The sequence below is a fragment of the Strix uralensis genome, chromosome 22, assembly GCF_047716275.1.
Source record: "Strix uralensis isolate ZFMK-TIS-50842 chromosome 22, bStrUra1, whole genome shotgun sequence".
Classification (NCBI taxonomy): Eukaryota; Metazoa; Chordata; class Aves; order Strigiformes; family Strigidae; genus Strix; species Strix uralensis.
Window position 1 is genome coordinate 5,679,917 of NC_133993.1, and position 18,768 is coordinate 5,698,684.

At 55.7% G+C, this 18,768-nt stretch overlaps 1 protein-coding gene and 1 pseudogene across 1 annotated transcript; both read right to left on the bottom strand.

Annotated features, from left to right (window-relative positions):
• Positions 1-6,288: 6,288 nt before the first annotated feature.
• LOC141953417 (feather keratin 3-like) lies at positions 6,289-6,603 on the bottom strand. The gene has a single exon (XM_074891963.1). The coding sequence runs from the start codon at positions 6,601-6,603 to the stop codon at positions 6,289-6,291; it is 315 nt and encodes a 104-aa protein (XP_074748064.1).
• Positions 6,604-12,890: 6,287 nt separating this feature from the next.
• On the bottom strand, positions 12,891-13,361 carry LOC141953418 (feather keratin 1-like; annotated as a pseudogene).
• Between the last annotated feature and the right edge of the window lie 5,407 nt (positions 13,362-18,768).

Below are 18,768 nucleotides of genomic sequence, written 5' to 3' on the forward strand. Positions count from 1 at the left end.
GACTCAACTGTGAAGATGAACCTGGGCTCTAGAAGTGGAAAACAAAGCATGGGGGGGTGCTTGATGAGCCACCTGGCACCCCACCATGAGGGAGAAGAGAGACGAGGAGAAGAGGTGGAGGCCTTTTAGGGAGGCCCACGGGTTTCTCCTTCCCATCAGCCCAAAAGAACCCTGCCAAGAGTGACCAAGTCCAGGGAGGTCCCCACCATGTCCATAGCTCACGCCAGACAAGCCCCAGCCTCTCTCCATGAAAAAAACTTCTGCCCCCTTCCCACTCCCATGATAAGCAGATTCATACACCAGGGAAGACACGACGAGGAGGACGAGGAGGAAGATGAGGAGGAAGATGAGGAGGAAGGCAAGAAAGGGGTCCCAACTCACCTTGTTCCCAAGGAGATGGAGCTGAGAGGAGTAGATGAGAGAGTGAGGAGAAGGGCCCGCTTTTATACTGCTCCGGCACCACCCCAGGCACACAGTCACTGCACGCAGGCAGTAATTTTCCAACAGACTCACCTCCAAAGTAAAATATCCTACCTAGTGGCACAGGCTGTGCTTTGTTTCCGTCAACAGTGCCATTTCATTTCCTCATTTCTGACATGCTTGGTCTGCCATGTAGGCTCTTTTCATGTGCCGGGAGGGGAGGCAGGATTTGCCGTCAAGACATGAGGCTCCTGACACTCCTCGGAACATCTGGACCAGGGAAGGCTTACATGCAGTAGAGGAGAATCAGGTGTGGGAGCAATCAAAGAGATTGGACAGGCATGAGTGCATGCATCCTGATGCCACGCACCCAAGGGAGTTGGTTGGTGTCACTACAAGGCCACTCTCAACTCCCTTTGAAAGTCACAGCAGTCAAGGAACGCATCTGAGGACTGGAAGGAAGCCAGTGGGCCTCCTGTCTTCAAGAAGGGCACAAAGGAGGAGCCGGGGAACAACAGGCCAGTCAGCCTCACCTCCACCCCTGCAAAGGTGATGGAGCAAATCATCCTGGAAGCGCTTCCCAAGACAAAAGGACAAGAAAATGATTGTGAGTGGTCAGCATGGATTTACAGAGGGCAAGGCAGGCCTGACCAACCTCCTGGCCTTCTTTGATGACCTGCTTGGCTCCGGTGTATGAGGGAAGGGCAGCAAATGTGGTTAATCTCATCTAAACAAGGCTTTTGACGCTGTCTCCTGTGACAATCCTTACGGAGCGAGTGACAAAAAAGAGGCTGGGGAAGAGGGCAGTGCAGGGGATTGAAATCTGGCATGCCTGCTGGCCTCCAAGGATTATGACAAGTGTCACGATGTCCAGCTGGCGGTCACTCTCTCCTGGTGCCAGGCCTTTGGGTCGCCAGGTCGGGGTCCAAAGCATGTGACCAAAGTGCATGGTGGTGTGAGGAGACACAGAGAGAGGAACAAGGTGCTGTCCCGAGCCTCAACACACTGCTCTGGTAGTGAGGAGGGAGGGACCCAACTGCACAGGGCTTGTTGAGGACCAACATTGTCCCTCTGCAAGCCTGCTGATGGCGTAGGTTGGGGACCCCCAGAGACAACCACAAGAGGGGATAAATTTACCAGAGAAATCAGCACATGTCTCCCCAGAAGGAGAAGCTGTGCTTGGGCAAAGGCATTTGAAATCACTAGCGCAGCCCATCTGCCCATAGAGGCAGTGATCAGCAAGAGCTGGAGTGAGCAGAGAGGCAGACAGGAAGGTAGAAGGATGTGGCGGGTCCTCAGTCACAGGAGCCTTTGGGAACCCAGGAGAGGACCGCATTGGTGCAAAGACAGGCCGACCCTCCTGCACAGGGTTTTGAAAACAACCTCACCAGCCATGTCCTCCATCTGCACAGACTGCTCCAGCACTTGGGGGCACATCTTCTGCCTGTACTGACATGGTCTTGCTCAGGAAATGCTTGGGCCTCTCATCCTGATACTTCAAAAGAGCCTCTGCGGCCTAGAGGTCACGTCAGAAATGAGGAAACGAAATGGCACTGTTGACGGAAACTAAAACACAACCTGTGCCACTAGGTAGGATATTTTGCTTTGGAGGTGAGTCTGTTGGAAAATTACTGCCCGCGTGCAGTGACTGTGGGCCTGGGGCGGTGCCGGAGCAGTATAAAAGCGGGCCCTTCTCCTCACTCTCTCATCCACTCCTCTCAGCTCCATCTCCTTGGGAACAAGGTGAGTTTGGCGCCCTTTCTTGCCTTCCTGCTCATCTTCCTCCTTGTGCTCCTCTGGGGTTTTTCAACACATACCTGTCTCTCTGTCTGATGCTGTGTCTTGAGGCTGTTTGTGAAGGGAGAGAGAAGGGAGGAGAAGGTGTGGCAAGCAGAGAGGTTGGGGCTTGGTGGAGGTGTCTTGTGAGGTATGGGCTAGGTGGGGAGCTCCCTGGGCATGGTCACACTTGGCTGGGCTCTTTTGAGCTGAGGAGAAGGGTATCCCTCGTGGTGGGGTGCCAGGCTGCTCGTCAACCACCCCTCGTGCTTTGTTATGCCTTTCTGCATGCCCCAGGCTCATCTCTACTGTCGAGACATGTCCTGCAACAACCCGTGCCTGCCATGCCTGCCCTGCCAGCCCTGCCGGCCCTGCGGCCCGACCCCGCTGGCCAACAGCTGCAATGAGCCCTGTGTCAGGCAGTGCCAGGACTCCACCGTCGTCATCCAGCCCTCCCCCGTGGTGGTGACCCTGCCCGGCCCCATCCTCAGCTCCTTCCCGCAGAGCACCGCCGTGGGCTCCTCCACCTCCGCTGCCGTTGGCAGCATCCTCAGCTCTGAGGGAGTGCCCATCTCCTCCGGGGGCTTTGGCCTCTCCGGCCTTGGCAGCCGCCTCTGCGGCAGGAGGTGCCTCCCCTGCTAAAGCTGCTGGTGACAGCCCTGGGGAAGGCCCCCAGGGACCCACAGGGTGGGACCAGACTGGGCATGGAGCACTGGGTTCTTGCTTTCGGAGGGGCTGGGCCATCCCAGCACCTCTGGCAAAAGGACGAGGCCAGCCTGGGCTCTCACCAAGCACGCCCCATGCCTGCCTTTCCTTTCTCCCACTCTCTCTTTTCCCTCCCGTGTGCTGCTTGTCCTGTGCTCCCCTGGGCTCTGAGCCCCACAGAGCCAGCCTAGGGAGGACCTGCTGGCCCTGATCCCTCTGTGGCGCAGGCAGGTGGACACCTGGCTGCATCTGCGCCACAGCCATGGGGCACAGACTCCTTTCTGGCCCTGGTGCTCCCTGCACTAGAGCCTCCACTCAGAGTTACCTCGTTTCTGCCATTTGATCCATTAAAGTTTCGCTGCATCCCAGCCCATGCCTCTATGTCATCCTTTGCCTTGCAGAAGCTCTCCCAAGATAATCAGGGATAGAGTTGGGGTTGCTCAGGGCTGATTCTGGGAAGGGGATCCCGAGGACGGCTGTGCGGTGACACAGGCTCACTTTGTGCAGTCATGCAGTGGTTCCCACTCGCATGCCTTTGGGAATGCTGAAGGCTCCCCGTGTGCCCCATGCACCCAGAGCTTCCCCAGGGCAACACTCTCCTCACCACTGCTGCTGCAGTGTCCGCAGAAGGAAGGACCACGCAGAGGCAGTTAAAAATCTTTCCTGTGGTGGGTTAAGATTGTCTTGCTGCCAGATTGGTGAGGATACAATTGTTACTGATCACATCCACAGGGATATGAGGACCTCCATCATGCCTTTTTACTCCCCAGAAACGCATCTCCTGTGCACGTCCTTTGACCTTGCTTCTTTTTACGGCCAATCCACCTTTCAGACTAGCTCCATGGGTTGCCCCTCACAGCTGAAGTGCTGGCCTGTGGGCACAAGGAGGGAGAGAGATTTTCTTCCAAATTTCACAGGCAGGAAGATGCTCTCTCCACCGCTGCTGTATCCAAATCTGGGCAATACGTTGCTGCCAAGCTGTTAGATCTGGACAACCTTTTTCACATGGCCTGTATACGCAGGGCATTATCTAGAGCTTGGAGACCTCCCTGTCATCGAGGTCACGGTAGATGACTTCCAGCACCATTAATTCTCTCAGGTTCTGCAAACCTTCTTAAGCAGCAGTCAACCTTCCTTGCTAAAGCCTAAGATCTCCGTCAAACAAATATCTTGCCCTCACGCTTGACACGAGATGCTTCCAGAGACTGCAATTTGTTGCCTTTTTTCCAATCCCAGTGTCAAAGGATCGCAGCTGTTGGGCTTCCTTACCTTCTAATTCCTGATTGTTGGCCCCACTCTCCCAGCCGCGGAGTTGCCAGGCAGTTCTCCTCTCACCTGGCTAGTGCCTGTCATCTTTCCACATGTCTCAAAGCTCTCTCAAAGTCAGGAAGCCCGTACTTTCCTTCTCTGGAGTGATTTCTCTCACTTCTTCCTCCCATTTTATGCTGACGGACCAGCTTACCAACCAGACTCTTCCTCCTCCTCACTTCCTTCCTAGTCGATGACATGGACCCGTTCACCTCCTTGTCCGCTAGGTCTTTTTCACCTCTAGGGCCATTCCTGGAGGTGGTGTTTGGGTCCCTATCTCAGCCATGGTGTTCACACCTGTGGTTTGGGTCTCTGCCTCAACTACCATGTTCTTAGATGTAGTCTGGATCCCTGGCTGAATCGTGACAATCTCTTGGGTCCCTGCCTTAGCCACGGTCCTCTGATAGCGCTCAACTGGGGCTCTAAAGATGCAGGTCAAACCCCAATACAGGGCAAAAAGCAGCTGGTTTTCAAGCAGCTGCCACCCAGGGTCCGGCCAGCTCAGGACACGTTTCACTGTCGCCTCAGCCAAAAGTTGTCTCTTCTTACGCCCGCACGACAGCAGATTCCGCAAACCCTGCGATCAGCCAACAGTGTGAATCGGTAGTTTTAAAACACCTCCCGTAAGGGTGAAGAAGGACCTTGGGAACCTGCGCAACAAAACGTCCCACATCAGTCCCAGGTGGGGCTCTCCGCAAGACAGCTCCCTCAGCACAGGAAGGGCCTCAAGGCCAGGGCAAAGCACATGGCTTTTGGTTCTGTTAACATGTTCCAAGCTCAGCCAACTGAAGGGATAAGCATTGCAGCAAGCAAAGTCCCTGACCTGCCCAGAGGCCTGTCAGTTAGTAACTACCACAACTATAGCACGCTCCATTCAAAACTGCCATTGTCTCGAACCCCACGATAAGCACCAAAAAGACTTGGGTGAGTTGTCCTTGTCTGCTCATCAGGTGTCCACCAAGATGCTCTATCACTCCCCATCCTCAAAGAGAAAGGGGGGACAAAAGAAGATGGAAATCTCATGGGTCAGGATAAGGGCAGTTTAACAAAGACAGTCAAAGCAAAGCGTGCAGATGCAAAGCGAAGCAAGAAGGTTTATTCTCTACTGCCCATCAGCAGGCGATGTGCAGCCACTTCTGGGAAGCAGGGTCACAGTACACTTAGTGGTTGCTTCCGAGGAGAAAGGCTGTAATAAGGAATGCCACCCCACACCCCATCCCCCCACCTCCTCCTTTCTCTTAGCATTTGTTGCTGACCATGATGTCATCTGGTACGGAATATCCCTTTGGTCAGCCTGGGTCGGCTGTCCTGGCTATGTCACCTCCAACCTCCTGCCCACACCCAGCCTACTGGCCTTTTGGAGAGGGAGCTGGAGAGACAGTCTTGCTGCTGCACAAGCACTGCCCAGCAAAACCCAAAACATTTATGTGTTATCAACACCCTTCTAGCTACAACTACAAAGAGCAAGCTGGAGGGCTAATATGGTGGAACTTAACTTCACCCCAGGTAGACCCTATACAGTGCTGTTACCATCCACCGCGCATTCATCCCCAACAACCGCTTTCCAGAAACAGCCCTGAGCCACACCTCTCTCCCTGGGCACCTTGGGGGACTATATGGAGGGGAAAGGATGACACAGAGGCGTGCGCTGGGATGCAGCAGAACTTTAATGAGTCAAAAGAGGAAATGAGGTCACTCTGAGTGGAGGTCCTGGTGCAGGGAGCACCAGGGGCAGAGAGCAGTCTGCGCCCCATGGCTGTGGCAGAGACGCAGCCAGGTGTCCACCTGCCTGCCCCACAGAAGGAGCAGGGCCAGCAAGTCCTCCCTAGGCTGGCTCTGTGGGGCTCAGAGCCCAGGGGAGCACAGGACAAGCAGCACACGGGAGGGAAAGGAGAGAGTGGGAGAAAGGAAAGGCAGGCATGGGGCGTGCTTGGTGAGAGCCCAGGCTAGCCTCGTCCTTTTGCCAGAGGTGCTGGGATGGCCCAGCCCCTCTGCAAGCAAGAACCCAGTGCTCCGTCCCCAGTCTGGTCCCACCCTGTGGGTCCCTGGGGGCCTTCCCCAGGGCTGTCACCAGCAGCTTTAGCAGGGGAGGCACCTCCTGCCGCAGAGGCGGCTGCCAAGGCCGGAGAGGCCAAAGCCCCCGGAGGAGATGGGCACTCCCTCAGAGCTGAGGATGCTGCCAACGGCAGCGGAGGTGGAGGAGCCCACGGCGGTGCTCTGCGGGAAGGAGCTGAGGATGGGGCCGGGCAGGGTCACCACCACGGGGGAGGGCTGGATGACGACGGTGGAGTCCTGGCACTGCCTGACACAGGACTCATTGCAGCTGTTGGCCAGCGGGGTCGGGCCGCAGGGCTGGCAGGGCTGGCAGGGCAGGCACGGGTTGTAGCAGGACATGACTCAACTGTGAAGATGAACCTGGGCTCTAGAAGTGGAAAACAAAGCATGGGGGGGTGCTTGATGAGCCACCTGGCACCCCACCATGAGGGAGAAGAGAGACGAGGAGAAGAGGTGGAGGCCTTTTAGGGAGGCCCACGGGTTTCTCCTTCCCATCAGCCCAAAAGAACCCTGCCAAGAGTGACCAAGTCCAGGGAGGTCCCCACCATGTCCATAGCTCACGCCAGACAAGCCCCAGCCTCTCTCCATGAAAAAAACTTCTGCCCCCTTCCCACTCCCATGATAAGCAGATTCATACACCAGGGAAGACACGACGAGGAGGACGAGGAGGAAGATGAGGAGGAAGATGAGGAGGAAGGCAAGAAAGGGGTCCCAACTCACCTTGTTCCCAAGGAGATGGAGCTGAGAGGAGTAGATGAGAGAGTGAGGAGAAGGGCCCGCTTTTATACTGCTCCGGCACCACCCCAGGCACACAGTCACTGCACGCAGGCAGTAATTTTCCAACAGACTCACCTCCAAAGTAAAATATCCTACCTAGTGGCACAGGCTGTGCTTTGTTTCCGTCAACAGTGCCATTTCATTTCCTCATTTCTGACATGCTTGGCCTGCCATGTAGGCTCTTTTCATGTGCCGGGAGGGGAGGCAGGATTTGCCGTCAAGACATGAGGCTCCTGACACTCCTCGGAACATCTGGACCAGGGAAGGCTTACATGCAGTAGAGGAGAATCAGGTGTGGGAGCAATCAAAGAGATTGGACAGGCATGAGTGCATGCATCCTGATGCCACGCACCCAAGGGAGTTGGTTGGTGTCACTACAAGGCCACTCTCAACTCCCTTTGAAAGTCACAGCAGTCAAGGAACGCATCTGAGGACTGGAAGGAAGCCAGTGGGCCTCCTGTCTTCAAGAAGGGCACAAAGGAGGAGCCGGGGAACAACAGGCCAGTCAGCCTCACCTCCACCCCTGCAAAGGTGATGGAGCAAATCATCCTGGAAGCGCTTCCCAAGACAAAAGGACAAGAAAATGATTGTGAGTGGTCAGCATGGATTTACAGAGGGCAAGGCAGGCCTGACCAACCTCCTGGCCTTCTTTGATGACCTGCTTGGCTCCGGTGTATGAGGGAAGGGCAGCAAATGTGGTTAATCTCATCTAAACAAGGCTTTTGACGCTGTCTCCTGTGACAATCCTTACGGAGCGAGTGACAAAAAAGAGGCTGGGGAAGAGGGCAGTGCAGGGGATTGAAATCTGGCATGCCTGCTGGCCTCCAAGGATTATGACAAGTGTCACGATGTCCAGCTGGCGGTCACTCTCTCCTGGTGCCAGGCCTTTGGGTCGCCAGGTCGGGGTCCAAAGCATGTGACCAAAGTGCATGGTGGTGTGAGGAGACACAGAGAGAGGAACAAGGTGCTGTCCCGAGCCTCAACACACTGCTCTGGTAGTGAGGAGGGAGGGACCCAACTGCACAGGGCTTGTTGAGGACCAACATTGTCCCTCTGCAAGCCTGCTGATGGCGTAGGTTGGGGACCCCCAGAGACAACCACAAGAGGGGATAAATTTACCAGAGAAATCAGCACATGTCTCCCCAGAAGGAGAAGCTGTGCTTGGGCAAAGGCATTTGAAATCACTAGCGCAGCCCATCTGCCCATAGAGGCAGTGATCAGCAAGAGCTGGAGTGAGCAGAGAGGCAGACAGGAAGGTAGAAGGATGTGGCGGGTCCTCAGTCACAGGAGCCTTTGGGAACCCAGGAGAGGACCGCATTGGTGCAAAGACAGGCCGACCTTCCTGCACAGGGTTTTGAAAACAACCTCACCAGCCATGTCCTCCATCTGCACAGACTGCTCCAGCACTTGGGGGCACATCTTCTGCCTGTACTGACATGGTCTTGCTCAGGAAATGCTTGGGCCTCTCATCCTGATACTTCAAAAGAGCCTCTGCGGCCTAGAGGTCACGTCAGAAATGAGGAAACGAAATGGCACTGTTGACGGAAACTAAAACACAACCTGTGCCACTAGGTAGGATATTTTGCTTTGGAGGTGAGTCTGTTGGAAAATTACTGCCCGCGTGCAGTGACTGTGGGCCTGGGGCGGTGCCGGAGCAGTATAAAAGCGGGCCCTTCTCCTCACTCTCTCATCCACTCCTCTCAGCTCCATCTCCTTGGGAACAAGGTGAGTTTGGCGCCCTTTCTTGCCTTCCTGCTCATCTTCCTCCTTGTGCTCCTCTGGGGTTTTTCAACACATACCTGTCTCTCTGTCTGATGCTGTGTCTTGAGGCTGTTTGTGAAGGGAGAGAGAAGGGAGGAGAAGGTGTGGCAAGCAGAGAGGTTGGGGCTTGGTGGAGGTGTCTTGTGAGGTATGGGCTAGGTGGGGAGCTCCCTGGGCATGGTCACACTTGGCTGGGCTCTTTTGAGCTGAGGAGAAGGGTATCCCTCGTGGTGGGGTGCCAGGCTGCTCGTCAACCACCCCTCGTGCTTTGTTATGCCTTTCTGCATGCCCCAGGCTCATCTCTACTGTCGAGACATGTCCTGCAACAACCCGTGCCTGCCATGCCTGCCCTGCCAGCCCTGCCGGCCCTGCGGCCCGACCCCGCTGGCCAACAGCTGCAATGAGCCCTGTGTCAGGCAGTGCCAGGACTCCACCGTCGTCATCCAGCCCTCCCCCGTGGTGGTGACCCTGCCCGGCCCCATCCTCAGCTCCTTCCCGCAGAGCACCGCCGTGGGCTCCTCCACCTCCGCTGCCGTTGGCAGCATCCTCAGCTCTGAGGGAGTGCCCATCTCCTCCGGGGGCTTTGGCCTCTCCGGCCTTGGCAGCCGCCTCTGCGGCAGGAGGTGCCTCCCCTGCTAAAGCTGCTGGTGACAGCCCTGGGGAAGGCCCCCAGGGACCCACAGGGTGGGACCAGACTGGGGACGGAGCACTGGGTTCTTGCTTTCGGAGGGGCTGGGCCATCCCAGCACCTCTGGCAAAAGGACGAGGCCAGCCTGGGCTCTCACCAAGCACGCCCCATGCCTGCCTTTCCTTCTCCCACTCTCTCTTTTCCCTCCCGTGTGCTGCTTGTCCTGTGCTCCCCTGGGCTCTGAGCCCCACAGAGCCAGCCTAGGGAGGACCTGCTGGCCCTGATCCCTCTGTGGCGCAGGCAGGTGGACACCTGGCTGCATCTGCGCCACAGCCATGGGGCACAGACTCCTTTCTGGCCCTGGTGCTCCCTGCACTAGAGCCTCCACTCAGAGTTACCTCGTTTCTGCCATTTGATCCATTAAAGTTTCGCTGCATCCCAGCCCATGCCTCTATGTCATCCTTTGCCTTGCAGAAGCTCTCCCAAGATAATCAGGGATAGAGTTGGGGTTGCTCAGGGCTGATTCTGGGAAGGGGATCCCGAGGACGGCTGTGCGGTGACACAGGCTCACTTTGTGCAGTCATGCAGTGGTTCCCACTCGCATGCCTTTGGGAATGCTGAAGGCTCCCCGTGTGCCCCATGCACCCAGAGCTTCCCCAGGGCAACACTCTCCTCACCACTGCTGCTGCAGTGTCCGCAGAAGGAAGGACCACGCAGAGGCAGTTAAAAATCTTTCCTGTGGTGGGTTAAGATTGTCTTGCTGCCAGATTGGTGAGGATACAATTGTTACTGATCACATCCACAGGGATATGAGGACCTCCATCATGCCTTTTTACTCCCCAGAAACGCATCTCCTGTGCACGTCCTTTGACCTTGCTTCTTTTTACGGCCAATCCACCTTTCAGACTAGCTCCATGGGTTGCCCCTCACAGCTGAAGTGCTGGCCTGTGGGCACAAGGAGGGAGAGAGATTTTCTTCCAAATTTCACAGGCAGGAAGATGCTCTCTCCACCGCTGCTGTATCCAAATCTGGGCAATACGTTGCTGCCAAGCTGTTAGATCTGGACAACCTTTTTCACATGGCCTGTATACGCAGGGCATTATCTAGAGCTTGGAGACCTCCCTGTCATCGAGGTCACGGTAGATGACTTCCAGCACCATTAATTCTCTCAGGTTCTGCAAACCTTCTTAAGCAGCAGTCGACCTTCCTTGCTAAAGCCTAAGATCTCCGTCAAACAAATATCTTGCCCTCACGCTTGACACGAGATGCTTCCAGAGACTGCAATTTGTTGCCTTTTTTCCAATCCCAGTGTCAAAGGATCGCAGCTGTTGGGCTTCCTTACCTTCTAATTCCTGATTGTTGGCCCCACTCTCCCAGCCGCGGAGTTGCCAGGCAGTTCTCCTCTCACCTGGCTAGTGCCTGTCATCTTTCCACATGTCTCAAAGCTCTCTCAAAGTCAGGAAGCCCGTACTTTCCTTCTCTGGAGTGATTTCTCTCACTTCTTCCTCCCATTTTATGCTGACGGACCAGCTTACCAACCAGACTCTTCCTCCTCCTCACTTCCTTCCTAGTCGATGACATGGACCCGTTCACCTCCTTGTCCGCTAGGTCTTTTTCACCTCTAGGGCCATTCCTGGAGGTGGTGTTTGGGTCCCTATCTCAGCCATGGTGTTCACACCTGTGGTTTGGGTCTCTGCCTCAACTACCATGTTCTTAGATGTAGTCTGGATCCCTGGCTGAATCGTGACAATCTCTTGGGTCCCTGCCTTAGCCACGGTCCTCTGATAGCGCTCAACTGGGGCTCTAAAGATGCAGGTCAAACCCCAATACAGGGCAAAAAGCAGCTGGTTTTCAAGCAGCTGCCACCCAGGGTCCGGCCAGCTCAGGACACGTTTCACTGTCGCCTCAGCCAAAAGTTGTCTCTTCTTACGCCCGCACGACAGCAGATTCCGCAAACCCTGCGATCAGCCAACAGTGTGAATCGGTAGTTTTAAAACACCTCCCGTAAGGGTGAAGAAGGACCTTGGGAACCTGCGCAACAAAACGTCCCACATCAGTCCCAGGTGGGGCTCTCCGCAAGACAGCTCCCTCAGCACAGGAAGGGCCTCAAGGCCAGGGCAAAGCACATGGCTTTTGGTTCTGTTAACATGTTCCAAGCTCAGCCAACTGAAGGGATAAGCATTGCAGCAAGCAAAGTCCCTGACCTGCCCAGAGGCCTGTCAGTTAGTAACTACCACAACTATAGCACGCTCCATTCAAAACTGCCATTGTCTCGAACCCCACGATAAGCACCAAAAAGACTTGGGTGAGTTGTCCTTGTCTGCTCATCAGGTGTCCACCAAGATGCTCTATCACTCCCCATCCTCAAAGAGAAAGGGGGGACAAAAGAAGATGGAAATCTCATGGGTCAGGATAAGGGCAGTTTAACAAAGACAGTCAAAGCAAAGCGTGCAGATGCAAAGCGAAGCAAGAAGGTTTATTCTCTACTGCCCATCAGCAGGCGATGTGCAGCCACTTCTGGGAAGCAGGGTCACAGTACACTTAGTGGTTGCTTCCGAGGAGAAAGGCTGTAATAAGGAATGCCACCCCACACCCCATCCCCCCACCTCCTCCTTTCTCTTAGCATTTGTTGCTGACCATGATGTCATCTGGTACGGAATATCCCTTTGGTCAGCCTGGGTCGGCTGTCCTGGCTATGTCACCTCCAACCTCCTGCCCACACCCAGCCTACTGGCCTTTTGGAGAGGGAGCTGGAGAGACAGTCTTGCTGCTGCACAAGCACTGCCCAGCAAAACCCAAAACATTTATGTGTTATCAACACCCTTCTAGCTACAACTACAAAGAGCAAGCTGGAGGGCTAATATGGTGGAACTTAACTTCACCCCAGGTAGACCCTATACAGTGCTGTTACCATCCACCGCGCATTCATCCCCAACAACCGCTTTCCAGAAACAGCCCTGAGCCACACCTCTCTCCCTGGGCACCTTGGGGGACTATATGGAGGGGAAAGGATGACACAGAGGCGTGCGCTGGGATGCAGCAGAACTTTAATGAGTCAAAAGAGGAAATGAGGTCACTCTGAGTGGAGGTCCTGGTGCAGGGAGCACCAGGGGCAGAGAGCAGTCTGCGCCCCATGGCTGTGGCAGAGACGCAGCCAGGTGTCCACCTGCCTGCCCCACAGAAGGAGCAGGGCCAGCAAGTCCTCCCTAGGCTGGCTCTGTGGGGCTCAGAGCCCAGGGGAGCACAGGACAAGCAGCACACGGGAGGGAAAGGAGAGAGTGGGAGAAAGGAAAGGCAGGCATGGGGCGTGCTTGGTGAGAGCCCAGGCTAGCCTCGTCCTTTTGCCAGAGGTGCTGGGATGGCCCAGCCCCTCTGCAAGCAAGAACCCAGTGCTCCGTCCCCAGTCTGGTCCCACCCTGTGGGTCCCTGGGGGCCTTCCCCAGGGCTGTCACCAGCAGCTTTAGCAGGGGAGGCACCTCCTGCCGCAGAGGCGGCTGCCAAGGCCGGAGAGGCCAAAGCCCCCGGAGGAGATGGGCACTCCCTCAGAGCTGAGGATGCTGCCAACGGCAGCGGAGGTGGAGGAGCCCACGGCGGTGCTCTGCGGGAAGGAGCTGAGGATGGGGCCGGGCAGGGTCACCACCACGGGGGAGGGCTGGATGACGACGGTGGAGTCCTGGCACTGCCTGACACAGGGCTCATTGCAGCTGTTGGCCAGCGGGGTCGGGCCGCAGGGCTGGCAGGGCTGGCAGGGCAGGCACGGGTTGTAGCAGGACATGACTCAACTGTGAAGATGAACCTGGGCTCTAGAAGTGGAAAACAAAGCATGGGGGGGTGCTTGATGAGCCACCTGGCACCCCACCATGAGGGAGAAGAGAGACGAGGAGAAGAGGTGGAGGCCTTTTAGGGAGGCCCACGGGTTTCTCCTTCCCATCAGCCCAAAAGAACCCTGCCAAGAGTGACCAAGTCCAGGGAGGTCCCCACCATGTCCATAGCTCACGCCAGACAAGCCCCAGCCTCTCTCCATGAAAAAAACTTCTGCCCCCTTCCCACTCCCATGATAAGCAGATTCATACACCAGGGAAGACACGACGAGGAGGACGAGGAGGAAGATGAGGAGGAAGATGAGGAGGAAGGCAAGAAAGGGGTCCCAACTCACCTTGTTCCCAAGGAGATGGAGCTGAGAGGAGTAGATGAGAGAGTGAGGAGAAGGGCCCGCTTTTATACTGCTCCGGCACCACCCCAGGCACACAGTCACTGCACGCAGGCAGTAATTTTCCAACAGACTCACCTCCAAAGTAAAATATCCTACCTAGTGGCACAGGCTGTGCTTTGTTTCCGTCAACAGTGCCATTTCATTTCCTCATTTCTGACATGCTTGATCTGCCATGTAGGCTCTTTTCATGTGCCGGGAGGGGAGGCAGGATTTGCCGTCAAGACATGAGGCTCCTGACACTCCTCGGAACATCTGGACCAGGGAAGGCTTACATGCAGTAGAGGAGAATCAGGTGTGGGAGCAATCAAAGAGATTGGACAGGCATGAGTGCATGCATCCTGATGCCACGCACCCAAGGGAGTTGGTTGGTGTCACTACAAGGCCACTCTCAACTCCCTTTGAAAGTCACAGCAGTCAAGGAACGCATCTGAGGACTGGAAGGAAGCCAGTGGGCCTCCTGTCTTCAAGAAGGGCACAAAGGAGGAGCCGGGGAACAACAGGCCAGTCAGCCTCACCTCCACCCCTGCAAAGGTGATGGAGCAAATCATCCTGGAAGCGCTTCCCAAGACAAAAGGACAAGAAAATGATTGTGAGTGGTCAGCATGGATTTACAGAGGGCAAGGCAGGCCTGACCAACCTCCTGGCCTTCTTTGATGACCTGCTTGGCTCCGGTGTATGAGGGAAGGGCAGCAAATGTGGTTAATCTCATCTAAACAAGGCTTTTGACGCTGTCTCCTGTGACAATCCTTACGGAGCGAGTGACAAAAAAGAGGCTGGGGAAGAGGGCAGTGCAGGGGATTGAAATCTGGCATGCCTGCTGGCCTCCAAGGATTATGACAAGTGTCACGATGTCCAGCTGGCGGTCACTCTCTCCTGGTGCCAGGCCTTTGGGTCGCCAGGTCGGGGTCCAAAGCATGTGACCAAAGTGCATGGTGGTGTGAGGAGACACAGAGAGAGGAACAAGGTGCTGTCCCGAGCCTCAACACACTGCTCTGGTAGTGAGGAGGGAGGGACCCAACTGCACAGGGCTTGTTGAGGAGCAACATTGTCCCTCTGCAAGCCTGCTGATGGCGTAGGTTGGGGACCCCCAGAGACAACCACAAGAGGGGATAAATTTACCAGAGAAATCAGCACATGTCTCCCCAGAAGGAGAAGCTGTGCTTGGGCAAAGGCATTTGAAATCACTAGCGCAGCCCATCTGCCCATAGAGGCAGTGATCAGCAAGAGCTGGAGTGAGCAGAGAGGCAGACAGGAAGGTAGAAGGATGTGGCGGGTCCTCAGTCACAGGAGCCTTTGGGAACCCAGGAGAGGACCGCATTGGTGCAAAGACAGGCCGACCTTCCTGCACAGGGTTTTGAAAACAACCTCACCAGCCATGTCCTCCATCTGCACAGACTGCTCCAGCACTTGGGGGCACATCTTCTGCCTGTACTGACATGGTCTTGCTCAGGAAATGCTTGGGCCTCTCATCCTGATACTTCAAAAGAGCCTCTGCGGCCTAGAGGTCACGTCAGAAATGAGGAAACGAAATGGCACTGTTGACGGAAACTAAAACACAACCTGTGCCACTAGGTAGGATATTTTGCTTTGGAGGTGAGTCTGTTGGAAAATTACTGCCCGCGTGCAGTGACTGTGGGCCTGGGGCGGTGCCGGAGCAGTATAAAAGCGGGCCCTTCTCCTCACTCTCTCATCCACTCCTCTCAGCTCCATCTCCTTGGGAACAAGGTGAGTTTGGCGCCCTTTCTTGCCTTCCTGCTCATCTTCCTCCTTGTGCTCCTCTGGGGTTTTTCAACACATACCTGTCTCTCTGTCTGATGCTGTGTCTTGAGGCTGTTTGTGAAGGGAGAGAGAAGGGAGGAGAAGGTGTGGCAAGCAGAGAGGTTGGGGCTTGGTGGAGGTGTCTTGTGAGGTATGGGCTAGGTGGGGAGCTCCCTGGGCATGGTCACACTTGGCTGGGCTCTTTTGAGCTGAGGAGAAGGGTATCCCTCGTGGTGGGGTGCCAGGCTGCTCGTCAACCACCCCTCGTGCTTTGTTATGCCTTTCTGCATGCCCCAGGCTCATCTCTACTGTCGAGACATGTCCTGCAACAACCCGTGCCTGCCATGCCTGCCCTGCCAGCCCTGCCGGCCCTGCGGCCCGACCCCGCTGGCCAACAGCTGCAATGAGCCCTGTGTCAGGCAGTGCCAGGACTCCACCGTCGTCATCCAGCCCTCCCCCGTGGTGGTGACCCTGCCCGGCCCCATCCTCAGCTCCTTCCCGCAGAGCACCGCCGTGGGCTCCTCCACCTCCGCTGCCGTTGGCAGCATCCTCAGCTCTGAGGGAGTGCCCATCTCCTCCGGGGGCTTTGGCCTCTCCGGCCTTGGCAGCCGCCTCTGCGGCAGGAGGTGCCTCCCCTGCTAAAGCTGCTGGTGACAGCCCTGGGGAAGGCCCCCAGGGACCCACAGGGTGGGACCAGACTGGGCATGGAGCACTGGGTTCTTGCTTTCGGAGGGGCTGGGCCATCCCAGCACCTCTGGCAAAAGGACGAGGCCAGCCTGGGCTCTCACCAAGCACGCCCCATGCCTGCCTTTCCTTTCTCCCACTCTCTCTTTTCCCTCCCGTGTGCTGCTTGTCCTGTGCTCCCCTGGGCTCTGAGCCCCACAGAGCCAGCCTAGGGAGGACCTGCTGGCCCTGATCCCTCTGTGGCGCAGGCAGGTGGACACCTGGCTGCATCTGCGCCACAGCCATGGGGCACAGACTCCTTTCTGGCCCTGGTGCTCCCTGCACTAGAGCCTCCACTCAGAGTTACCTCGTTTCTGCCATTTGATCCATTAAAGTTTCGCTGCATCCCAGCCCATGCCTCTATGTCATCCTTTGCCTTGCAGAAGCTCTCCCAAGATAATCAGGGATAGAGTTGGGGTTGCTCAGGGCTGATTCTGGGAAGGGGATCCCGAGGACGGCTGTGCGGTGACACAGGCTCACTTTGTGCAGTCATGCAGTGGTTCCCACTCGCATGCCTTTGGGAATGCTGAAGGCTCCCCGTGTGCCCCATGCACCCAGAGCTTCCCCAGGGCAACACTCTCCTCACCACTGCTGCTGCAGTGTCCGCAGAAGGAAGGACCACGCAGAGGCAGTTAAAAATCTTTCCTGTGGTGGGTTAAGATTGTCTTGCTGCCAGATTGGTGAGGATACAATTGTTACTGATCACATCCACAGGGATATGAGGACCTCCATCATGCCTTTTTACTCCCCAGAAACGCATCTCCTGTGCACGTCCTTTGACCTTGCTTCTTTTTACGGCCAATCCACCTTTCAGACTAGCTCCATGGGTTGCCCCTCACAGCTGAAGTGCTGGCCTGTGGGCACAAGGAGGGAGAGAGATTTTCTTCCAAATTTCACAGGCAGGAAGATGCTCTCTCCACCGCTGCTGTATCCAAATCTGGGCAATACGTTGCTGCCAAGCTGTTAGATCTGGACAACCTTTTTCACATGGCCTGTATACGCAGGGCATTATCTAGAGCTTGGAGACCTCCCTGTCATCGAGGTCACGGTAGATGACTTCCAGCACCATTAATTCTCTCAGGTTCTGCAAACCTTCTTAAGCAGCAGTCAACCTTCCTTGCTAAAGCCTAAGATCTCCGTCAAACAAATATCTTGCCCTCACGCTTGACACGAGATGCTTCCAGAGACTGCAATTTGTTGCCTTTTTTCCAATCCCAGTGTCAAAGGATCACAGCTGTTGGGCTTCCTTACCTTCTAATTCCTGATTGTTGGCCCCACTCTCCCAGCCGCGGAGTTGCCAGGCAGTTCTCCTCTCACCTGGCTAGTGCCTGTCATCTTTCCACATGTCTCAAAGCTCTCTCAAAGTCAGGAAGCCCGTACTTTCCTTCTCTGGAGTGATTTCTCTCACTTCTTCCTCCCATTTTATGCTGACGGACCAGCTTACCAACCAGACTCTTCCTCCTCCTCACTTCCTTCCTAGTCGATGACATGGACCCGTTCACCTCCTTGTCCGCTAGGTCTTTTTCACCTCTAGGGCCATTCCTGGAGGTGGTGTTTGGGTCCCTATCTCAGCCATGGTGTTCACACCTGTGGTTTGGGTCTCTGCCTCAACTACCATGTTCTTAGATGTAGTCTGGATCCCTGGCTGAATCGTGACAATCTCTTGGGTCCCTGCCTTAGCCACGGTCCTCTGATAGCGCTCAACTGGGGCTCTAAAGATGCAGGTCAAACCCCAATACAGGGCAAAAAGCAGCTGGTTTTCAAGCAGCTGCCACCCAGGGTCCGGCCAGCTCAGGACACGTTTCACTGTCGCCTCAGCCAAAAGTTGTCTCTTCTTACGCCCGCACGACAGCAGATTCCGCAAACCCTGCGATCAGCCAACAGTGTGAATCGGTAGTTTTAAAACACCTCCCGTAAGGGTGAAGAAGGACCTTGGGAACCTGCGCAACAAAACGTCCCACATCAGTCCCAGGTGGGGCTCTCCGCAAGACAGCTCCCTCAGCACAGGAAGGGCCTCAAGGCCAGGGCAAAGCACATGGCTTTTGGTTCTGTTAACATGTTCCAAGCTCAGCCAACTGAAGGGATAAGCATTGCAGCAAGCAAAGTCCCTGACCTGCCCAGAGGCCTGTCAGTTAGTAACTACCACAACTATAGCACGCTCCATTCAAAACTGCCATTGTCTCGAACCCCACGATAAGCACCAAAAAGACTTGGGTGAGTTGTCCTTGTCTGCTCATCAGGTGTCCACCAAGATGCTCTATCACTCCCCATCCTCAAAGAGAAAGGGGGGACAAAAGAAGATGGAAATCTCATGGGTCAGGATAAGGGCAGTTTAACAAAGACAGTCAAAGCAAAGCGTGCAGATGCAAAGCGAAGCAAGAAGGTTTATTCTCTACTGCCCATCAGCAGGCGATGTGCAGCCACTTCTGGGAAGCAGGGTCACAGTACACTTAGTGGTTGCTTCCGAGGAGAAAGGCTGTAATAAGGAATGCCACCCCACACCCCATCCCCCCACCTCCTCCTTTCTCTTAGCATTTGTTGCTGACCATGATGTCATCTGGTACGGAATATCCCTTTGGTCAGCCTGGGTCGGCTGTCCTGGCTATGTCACCTCCAACCTCCTGCCCACACCCAGCCTACTGGC

Bases quoted from the DNA above. Each gene is read 5' to 3' on its own strand.
- LOC141953417 (XM_074891963.1), bottom strand. From the start codon at position 6,603: ATGTCCTGCTACAACCCGTGCCTGCCCTGCCAGCCCTGCCAGCCCTGC.